This window comes from Orussus abietinus, unplaced genomic scaffold, assembly GCF_000612105.2.
Source record: "Orussus abietinus isolate OABI.00-Male unplaced genomic scaffold, Oabi_2.0 scaffold10, whole genome shotgun sequence".
NCBI lineage: Eukaryota > Metazoa > Arthropoda > Insecta > Hymenoptera > Orussidae > Orussus > Orussus abietinus.
In genome coordinates, this window is record NW_019396009.1 from 2,132,962 (window position 1) to 2,143,173 (window position 10,212).

The following is a 10,212-nucleotide window of genomic DNA, read 5'->3' on the forward strand; positions in this document are numbered from 1 at the left end:
GAAGGAGGGTACCGCACCACTGTGCGAGTTTCGCAACCCTTTTCGAGAGCCAGCCGAGCGAGGCACTCAGGACGGCACGGGGGTAAAAACTCGGCGAGTTTGTCCCTTTCCGTATCGCACTGGGAAGAGAGAGAGAGAAAGCGACCCCGCTAAGCCGAGCATGAACTCGGCAGACATTTCATGCCGCGCGCTATTTGCAAACCATGAAATATGGCCTCGGGTCTACGAGCCCGGCATTTAAGGAGCCCGAGAAAGCCGCAACCCGCGGATTTCGAACAATCGAGGAATTCCGGAAAATCGAGCACCCCCCGTGCTCTCCCCTAACGCTCGCCCAAAATTCGGAGTACTCTCAGCGCCCCCGAAAACGTAGAATTTCGATCCAACCGCCTCGCCCTAACTAGTCAGAATTTTCGAAGGATGATATACCGGATCGTTAATCACCGTCCTATCGCATTATCTCAATTTCTAATTGGACCCAAAAAATTGTAGAGTACTCTCATCGTCCCTGAAATCCTAGAATTTCAATTCAATCGCCTTACCCTGTCCAGTCAGGATTTTCGAGGGATGATGTACCGGATCGTTGATCACCGTCCCATCACTGTATCTCAATTTCGGATTGAACTTATCGACCCGTTCTCGGTCTCCGCAAACGCGGAGTGCGCTCGGCGCAACTTCGGTAAGAACTTCCCTCCCGCCGACGATTGTATTACGTTAGGCTAATTAGTTCGCGGAATTGACAAAAGCTCCGGGTAAAGTTTTAATTACGACGTGGACTGGGCTTTTCTGCAACTCCGAGGGTGGCTTCGCCGGCGATCGCCGAACTTTTAATCCGGAGATATACATCTTCGATCCGTATTTATTAATTCTATAAAAACATCTTCGATCGCACTTATTAAAAAAATCTGGGGGGACCACGGTTAGAGAGGCTTCCCGATTTTTTTTTTTTCCGAGGTGCTACCGGCAGTGGAAATCATCGGCAAAAATCATTCGCTCCACCTGGCCGAAATACCTCGTCGGTGAGGCTAATTCAACTACGCACCCTCTCTCGTTACATCGCGGTCCTTATGACGACTGCTTTTATTGAAGGCCCGCTGTAATTGCTTTAATTGCGATCCCTCGGCGCAGCCACGCATGCGTTAAGTCTCTTCTTTGTTTCTCGCGTATATCTTCGTTAATTACATGATCGAGCAGACAATGAGCACTCGGCAAAATCCCATGTTCGGAGTTCAATCGCGTTTTCGCGAAACTGGTCCGCGACCTGCCTCACGCGAGCAAATAGTCGCATTTAAAGGGCCGCACTCGTTTTCGAGGAACTACATCCATCCGAGTTTCCATTATAAACCATTATTTCCCAAAAAAATGGCACGATTCGAAAAACCGCCCGGCGAGGGGGGGCATATTTTCAAATTCGAAAACTCTGTCGGAAAATATGAAACGACGCTTCCCGCAGTTGTTCCATTCGAGTCTACGTCAGCCTGTCAGGCCGGCCAATCGAATTGGCTTTATCTCCGCAATAAAAGCGCACCGCCGACCGAGAGCAATTTATATCAATATTGCAGGCCGAATCGTGGACTGCAAAGTTTGAGAATCGCCCCTTTGACGCGGGTACATATTTCTCTGCCGTTATTTTATTTTATTTTATTTTATTTGGAGGGAATTATTGAGCGATTCGTGGATTTTTGAAGTCGAGAGAAGGATGGGGGAGGGGATTTTGGGGAAGCACGATTTTCGACATTCGCTTTTCCTGAGCGGTCCAGCAAAACGGTCAAGCTTTCCGACGTGTGCCCGGGGCTAATTCGCGGGGCGGAAATTAACGAGGGACGTATTCCGCGCGCGGAAAGGGCTTTCCGCATTCTAATTACCCCTTCGCGGCGTTTACGGATTTCTCCCGCGCCGTTTCTTTTCGGCCCTCCTCCTCCGTTGGGGAGATACTTCGTTATGACGGATATATACTCGGGGCAGCAATTTCATCGAGTAAACGGACCCTTTGTGAGCCGCGGTTCCCTCCTCTCGAATGCATGCCTCTTCCCCGTCCCTCCAGGAATAACGTACGAATTGGCCCATAACCAAGTGCGCCGCGTTACCCGTAAAACCAGGGAATTTTCAAGAGTCGTCCTGAAGCCCCTTCCGGTTAGCAAATTAAAGGAAGGCTAAATTAAAATGAGCCCTTAAAAAATCCAGGAAGGTTTGGGCGGCCGGCAACGCCACCCCCGGAAATATCTTTTCTTAGGGTTGATGCCCGGTCGTAATTTCTTAAGGTCAGAAATACCCTGGGAAAGACACCAACGAAAATATTTCTTTGAATAGTGGGAAGGAAATATTTTATTAATTAAAAAAAAAAGTAATTATTCGACTCAAAGGAATTCGAATAAATAAAATAAATATAATTCTACGTCTAAATCAGTCCAGACATTGGAAGGCTCGAATAGGAAGAGCATCTCACACATTCGATGCCTTATCTGAATATTTTTATGTAAATTTAAACACTTCTTCTAAATTTCTCCCAAGCAGCCATTCGAGCCGAAAAAAGAAATTGAAGCTGAGTCGATAGTCTCTTCCTTCAAGTTCAAGTCAGCCCCGGCGAGGCAAATTGCAGATTCTCGTCTCAAGTTACATCACGTACGTACTTCCATACCTGCGTGCATTTCGGGCGTGCAATTTGGGTTGGTGGACACGTGCACTCACACAGCCCCAACTTGCCAGGACTGCATCCCTTCGGGGGTGCACCGTGAAGACCACCGCGGTGCATTTCTTCAAGTTCCCGGGAAACATCGTCCGACGGCCGTAACTTCCATTTCTTTTAACATCCCAGGGAAGATGTCACGTGTACGTGGAAATAATGCAGAGTTCCCCAAGAAACTGTTGGAAGTACCGAACACGTACCCACCCCCGACCACCCACCACCCCGGCGTCAGGGAAACGTGTTTGCACCGTGTTTCGTACTTTCTAATGAAGGCAATGCTTAAGCCGCAGAGTCTTCCGAGGCTCGCAGAATTTCCGGGATTTTCGCCGCCGGCGGAAAAATCAACCCCGGTCGCATATAAATCCACCCCTAATGCACCGGCTGAAATTGCGCGCCCCCAGCGCGGCGCAAACATTCGAGCAGTTTCCCAGGAAGCTGAAAGGGCTGGGAGTAAAATAAACAAAAATCGGGAAAATAGGGAAAGACAAATTGGCAGAAAGGGGCCGATCCGATTCCCGGTGGAAATGGAGATCAGCTTCGATTCGAGGAAGCTGCGAGCTCGATTTGCAACTCCGGAGAAGTCTACGCCGAGTCTACTCTTTGTCTACCACGAGGGCCCGGAAAAGCACATTTTTCCGACACCGGGGGCTGCATCGATTACGCGACACCGGGGCAAAAAGACATGGGAACCCCGTGTATAATGGGGGCGAAATAAATATTATGAGCCCCGGATGTCTATCCCCACGTGTCCGGGGAGGAGGATTTTAATCAGAGTCCTTCGCAGACTTTCCATGCCCGTAACTAGGATCCTTTCCGTTCTCCTGGATTCGCTTTAAAGCGATCACTTGGCAAAATGGTCGGACGCGGAATTGCCGGGATTCTTGAAAAAGTGGAGGCGTCGTGAGAATATATATAAAATCCCGGGATCTCGTTTTGGGATTTCGGAAGTCCCGAGATCATGTTTCAAGGTGTACTGCTCGTTTCACTGTGCGCAATCGCGATTCAATAATCCGGGAATAAAATTAATCCGTCCCAAAGAGGCCGCAATCGCGCCTCGTGAGATGTATCACTCTCTCGCTAACCAGATACGACAACCCGATACCCTTGGTGGATATCTCATTTCCAGATCAACAACGACAAGCGTACCCGTCGTCACCGGATACGTTAGGCACATGCTCACTTGGAAATTGCCCAAGGTATTTACCGCCCCGGCTGGTATCGGTGCATCCAAGCTTTATGCGGCTATCACTGTCTGCTAAAAGGGCCCCATTAAATCCAGCAAATCGCTGCTCGCAATTGGGTGTACCAGGCTGTCCTGACCCACGTAACCTAATCTCTTTACGAGTGGACGTGGATTCCGATGAACGGACATTTTATCGACTAGACTTTAAGGGTCATCGCGGTGGTTCCTCTCATTCTGGAGTCCGAGGAGTCTGCGGAGGGATGTAAACCTGGTCCTGATTCAGTCCCACCGGGTACCGTCGAGGATAGGTGGACAAGGGGTTCTGGAGGAAAGAAAGGTCCCTCGGGAATCACCTGCTCTGACGGCGACGTCCCTGCTGACGATGGCCCCCACGCTGTTGATCGCCGAGCATCGGTAGCTGGCCCAATGGACATCCTGGCGAAAGGCCTCGGCCCCGAAGGCTGGAAAATGGATGGTCCCATTCCCCAGGACGTGTCTGATCCCGGGGATGCTGGAAATGCTACCCCCGTCTGCTGCCAACCAGTCGACCGTAGGTTCGGGGTTCCCTCTGGCTGCACAGTCCACTCTACCTCCGCTCATGTTGGTGAACTCCACCTTGGACTGCGGCTCCACTGCGAAGCTGGGCCCCTGCATCTCGTAGGATGCATGTCCATCTAGGGAAGAAACGACGGAAGAATTATTTACTATCACCGGGAAATTCCATATTCATGTCGGGTTAATATAAAAATTCATGAGGTTTCATCTAGGCGCGTGGCGCCATATTGGTTCCCCTGGTTCTTAGATCAGGATCCCTGAAAAGTTAGGACCTCGCTCGGAAACGAAAATCCTCCATGTTATATGTTAATTCTCTCTACTCCGAAGGAGATTTAATAAGGCTCGATTTTAGTACGTGTCTTTTAATAGGAGATCTGGGAAACGCGTAGAAATGAGTTTCGAAGGCATTATCAGGGAGCAGGATCTTCCGCATTTCCGGAATTATAATTAAACGGCGGAGCATATCGTCCGCAGCTGGCGTTTGATGTGTACCCCAGGATTAAATGCGGCTCATACGCGCTCCCGTACACGGTTATTAAATTAAAAGGAGTAAACTTTAGTTGGGCCAGAGTTCCGGGTAAAAACGGCCACGTCGGAAATGTCATTCGAGGAGCTCCCCTCTCGCGGGCCGGGAAATTCGAAATAGCTCGGCCATGTCTCTGAATGGGAATTTGATCATAATGCATCGACCCTTCAGGGCTCGCGCACGTCGGTCCTCGAGGAAGAAAAGTGCCCGTTTGGAGAACTCCACGTACCCGTTACGAGGGCCCTGAAAAATGGCGGCCATTCTCCAGGATTTAATGCACGGTCCTCTGCATACTGCACATTTTACATAAAAAAAAGTTGGAGGAATCGCGTTACCCGAAAATTCCCAATCCCGCGAGCCGACATCCACACGAGGGGTGGAATCTGAAAATAAATCCCCCCCTCGTGTCACGTCGCAATCAACAACAATAACGACTCAAGAGAATGGAGCCTCGATGCCACTTGACTGGGTTCTCCAAAGAAATCATTGTAGCCGGAAACGGCCATTATTATCGGCGGTCATTCAACGCGAAAATTCGCCGTTCAGGAAGACAATGCGCCGACATGCGCACAATATCGAACGGGCTCGAGTACGGAGGGGTACTTAAATACTTATGCGAATATGCGCATTTGTATCGATCCGACAGTGGCATGGAGTGGTACTTACAAAGGGTAATTCCCAAACAACCCTGCCGATACGGCAGCCGTAATGAGAGGAGTCGTTAAGGGAGTAATCGTTACCACCGGATATTGTGGGGATCCCATCGATGCTTGGGGAAATGCGAAAAAAGGGGAGGGAAGCTTGCGAAAAACGTACGACCAGGGGTAGCCGAATGTTCTCCGGTTTCGCTTTCGTCTCTTCTGGGGTTACTTTTTCCTCTTCCTGGAGACTCCTCATTTTCGTCGTCTGTCGGTGAGATTGTACGAGTATTACTCGCGGTTGCTTTTGCTTCGGCGAGCAGACACAAGTGTAATGAGGTGGGGTGTATGGGGTAGGGCCACACAGCATCGTCGCCACACGAGGTCGACGGGAATTGAATCCGTCATTCATGCAGCTCCAGAGGAACGTGTAGTGCTCTTAAAGCTCGTCCCGATTTCTGCACTCGTAATTTCAAGGGTGGCCTCTCCAAGGAAGGGAGTCGTCCGGCGACTTCACCCCATCCCGGGGGTTTGATGTGTGAAATCGCGTTTTGACATCGGCACTGTCCACCGGAAAGTAGGAGACCACCGGAAATACGAGTGCCCACCCCACCCCCCGGCCGAAATTTCATCCACTGAGCGACATTTACCGCGATTAAATTTGTTAAGCCGAGTCCCCCGGGGATACCCTTCCCGGGGGGAGGCCTGTTTGCAAAAAGCACCCCATTTAGCCAGCTCCAATTGATTTAGGCTTTTTCGCACGGAGCTCGGTTAATTAAAGTTTTCGGGTACGCATGGCTCCGTCCACGGATGCCGGGGCTTTCAGGGGCGGAAAAGAGGCGAAACTCCCACGCGGAGGGCGGACCCGTGAAAAATAAATGAAAATCAAGCGTGCCGGCAAACTCGCCCGCGCAAACATCAGCCGCGGGGGGAATGCGAGGGAAATCGATGAAATAATTGGCGGTGCTGCGTGCAGCGATCGCTTGATTTAACTTAAACCGTGATTAAGGGTGAAAAAGTTCTCGAGGGGTGTCCGATGGAGGGAAAAAGTATCGGTTCTCGAGAGGGGAATACTGGCCGTTAGGGAAGTTCCGTTTCGACCCGAATTCCCCTCTTCCTTAAGACCTCGACCTGAGGGGTGAAATCTCGACAAGCCGGAAAACTGAAAAAGTGGTAAAAACTTGAAAAACTTGAAAAGCGCTATGCAGAGAGCTTGGGAAAAATTCGGGAAGAACGGGAACCAGAGGTGGGGGTGCCGTTCCTGGATCGCGCTTCATTACACGTGTAAGACAGGATGAAAGGCAAACACCGGTCCCAACCCTCGGTGGGTTTTAAGAGAGACAGCGGAAGGCAGAAAAAAAATGTCAACGGGGGAGAAGCAGACGTCAGGGGGATGTTGGCGAAACGTATTACACAGATGGTCGGCGGACGGTTGTCTCGTCTCTTCACCGGCGAGCGGAAGTGTACAGCTTCAGAACCCTCTACGTGATGTCGAGGGTTGACTAGGGTTAGGGTGCTCGACGTATCATGCGCCGAGCCGGGCCGAGCCGAGCCGAGCGGAGTGGGGCCCCTCCTTTTCGAGCGGCTCCAAAGAGGGAAACTCGAGTGATAGTCCCCCATTGTTTGGATATTCTGATGAGCCAGTGCGTTTCGAATACCCTTCAGTGGGTCATTATTCAAGAAAATACTTTGTTTCCCGAGCGAGGGCCCACCCCTCGACGCCAAATTACGTTTTCATTGGCCGGACTTTCGTCGAGCACTAAACGGATCTCCGATTGGCGCCTCCTCGTAAATACCGGGGTAGGACAATCGCTCGAGGGGGTAATTACCCACTCCTGGAATTATTAATCCTTACGCCGCTTTAATGGCCGGAAACGGACTCGATTCCTTCGATCCGAGGCCGGACCCGCCCCCCAACTCGAGAAGCTGGAACCGATGGAACCCCGAAACGGGAACGCGAAAACCCACCCCTGGCGGGTAAAGTATCCGATTTCTTCGTGGAAACAGGAGGCACGGCTGGGATTTAATAAGTAAACGCAATTATCGCCCGCGAATTGCGGTTCCACCCTGCCATCGACGCGACGGGAATTCTCCCCCGCCCGTTCCGTCCGGGCGGGGCGCGTACTTCATTAGTCGTCGGCAAACCCTCCTGAACGAGCACTTTTTTCATTTCTCCTTTTCCTTTAATTTTTTCCTCACCGCGGGAGGAACAGTCGTCCTCATTATTCCGCTAAATTGCAGTTTTGTAATGCCCGCGCGACAACATTCGCACCCCATCCGGGGGTGGGTCGCAATTTGCGGCGACCCTTTGGACTCGGGGGTACGAAACCCAGGCGAGGAAAGGAAGAGGCCAGGCTCAGTCCAGGACCTGGGCCACTCTTTGCGGTCGTCTTTCGGGTTATTTAATGAAAACTGTGCGGGAAACAATTAAAGGAAACGGAAATGACGAACCTTTTTGAAGCAACCCCCTGGGAACGCATCCGAATGGAGGGCGCTTCGCGGGACCGAAGCTCATCCCGCGGGCCGCAATTCTTCCTTTTCACTTGGCGACACGACACAGAGGCATTTCTCCGTCTCGGTTTCCCTCCCCTACCTAGGGGTGGAGGAGAGAAATTCCGCCGCGGTTGTCCAACAATGCAAACCAACTTTCTCATTTCAATGTATTGTTTCCATTGTTCCACCTTCCTCCTGATCATCCCCGCTTGTCGCGCGCGGAGCCATCTCCGCGGGTCTCGCCGAAAGATTATGAGTTTCAATGGGTCCGCGGCTCTTAGGGTTCCATTCATCCCCCGAAGATTGGTTCGCGAAGCCCGGCCACCCCGAGATCCCGGGTCTCGGACAGGAAGATGAGTTTACCCCCTCATCGAACGATACGTCCAATAGGAATCCGCATAATTTCCGACAGCGCGTCCTCGACATTCGCCAACCTGGCCGAAAGGGGTGGATTCATCCCCCGAGAGGGAAAGCAACACCCCCCGAACGATAAAAAAAAGATTTCAGCCGAGGAAAAGAGCTAGTCGACCCGGAAAATCCGTGATACCCTAAAGAGACACGCGGTTGAACTTTTCCCTCCTAGAAGGGAATTCCTTTTGAATTCTTCCGGAATTCCTTGAAAATTTCGAGATACCCCCAAATTCGCGTCCTGCGAGTCGCGCGCCACGCGGAGCATACTTTTACCCCTAAGTGAAAGTAACCCCCGTCACGCGAATACCCTGCGAGTGAACCGCAACGGATCGGCCGCCTCGCGTGGTCTATAGTGTATTAATGGCGATGGGGTGTGAATAAATTTATCGGGAAATTAAATTAAAAAACGAGGGTCGGGCGTGTTTCAGCCCTCCTTGGGGGTGGAAATCAGCCACGGCACGCGAGCCCTCGAACCTCGAGTCGGTTTCCCGCGATTTGTTGATCTTCCTTAGCATTTCTGACGTACTCCGCAGACGGAATTAAAATCGCAGCGTCGAGACCGCCGGCTCAACCCTGGGGAGGGTGGCACCAGGTCGAGGTGCCTTTGTTGCCGGTTTGACGAGGCACTCGGCAAAGGGCACCGTCGCGACGTCTACTCGCGGAATCCGCAGTGCGGTTTGCTCGGCGGAAGCAGATCTCAGCTTGTCCGCCAGCGAGCAACGAGCGAGCAGAGCTCAGACTACTAACAGGGATACACCGGTACAAAGACCGAAATGCAAATACGTATTCTGTGTACTTAGGAAGCTGTAGCGCCAGTGAACCTCATGCATAGAGATTGTGCGTTGTACGTGTAAAATCCACCCTCAACCACTTCAGTCTATATCCCGCGTCCTGGTCGTGCAATAAATTCACAACTCCCTCCCTCCCCCTCCGGCCGCGCGGCCTGCCTCGGAAAATTTCTTCCTCCTTCCCGCGAGCACCATTCCCGGAATATCTGCCGAATGAAAAGCTCACTTTTGCTCTCCTGCGTAAACACTTTTTCCGGCGCTACCGGCCATTTTTGCCTTTCCGCTGATGAAGGGCAAACAAGCCCCCGCGCCCCCTTTATGATTTCCTTTTTGGGCTTTCATTAAAACCGACGTCATTTTTAACAGCCCTCCGTCTTAGGACAATGCGAGGTACGCCGAAGGACCAATTACCCCCAAGGAAGATGGGAAGCGATACCAATTTTACGGAAAATCGAATCTTCGGCCCCCTGAGTATCGGCAGTCTTGGGCTGCGCGAGAGAAACCACCCCCTAGGGGAGGTGCGGAAATCGTTGAATTATGCCTAACCGGAAAAGGGGGTTTCTCTTTCGCAAAAGTCCACTCTCCCCTTAAAGGGGACGGTCGTTAATAGAGAAGGGGTAATGGCCGTCGTCTTAAGTCTCCAGCCTACCCCCTTCCGCCCATTGGGGTGGTTTCGACGTCGAAATGGCGGCCCAGCCGGGACACTTCCGGCGGCACTTCGGCGAGCCCCGTTGACGTTCAATTACGCTTTAAATTCCGCAAAGCGCCGCGGTTTATGTATCTCGCTCCGCGCCTTTTGTAAGCTCCTATCTCGTTTACGCATCTGCAGCCGGGGTGGCTGCGGTGCACCGGTCGTGCCTGCATAACGACTGCATTCTTCTCCGCCGGCGCTTTCAGCCGAGGACCACCCCGGGGTCTGTCCATTTGCGAAACAA

General features: G+C 51.8%; 1 protein-coding gene across 1 annotated transcript in view; it reads right to left on the reverse strand.

Annotated features, from left to right (window-relative positions):
- Positions 1 to 4,526, reverse strand: part of LOC105699615 (Down syndrome cell adhesion molecule-like protein Dscam2) — a 46,760-nt gene extending 42,234 nt beyond the window's left edge. Inside the window, exon 1 of the mRNA XM_023434395.1 lies at positions 4,220 to 4,526. Within this exon, the coding sequence (XP_023290163.1) occupies positions 4,220 to 4,520 (301 nt within the window). The 5' untranslated portion in view covers positions 4,521 to 4,526. The remainder of the gene's footprint in view (positions 1 to 4,219) is intronic.
- Between the last annotated feature and the right edge of the window lie 5,686 nt (positions 4,527 to 10,212).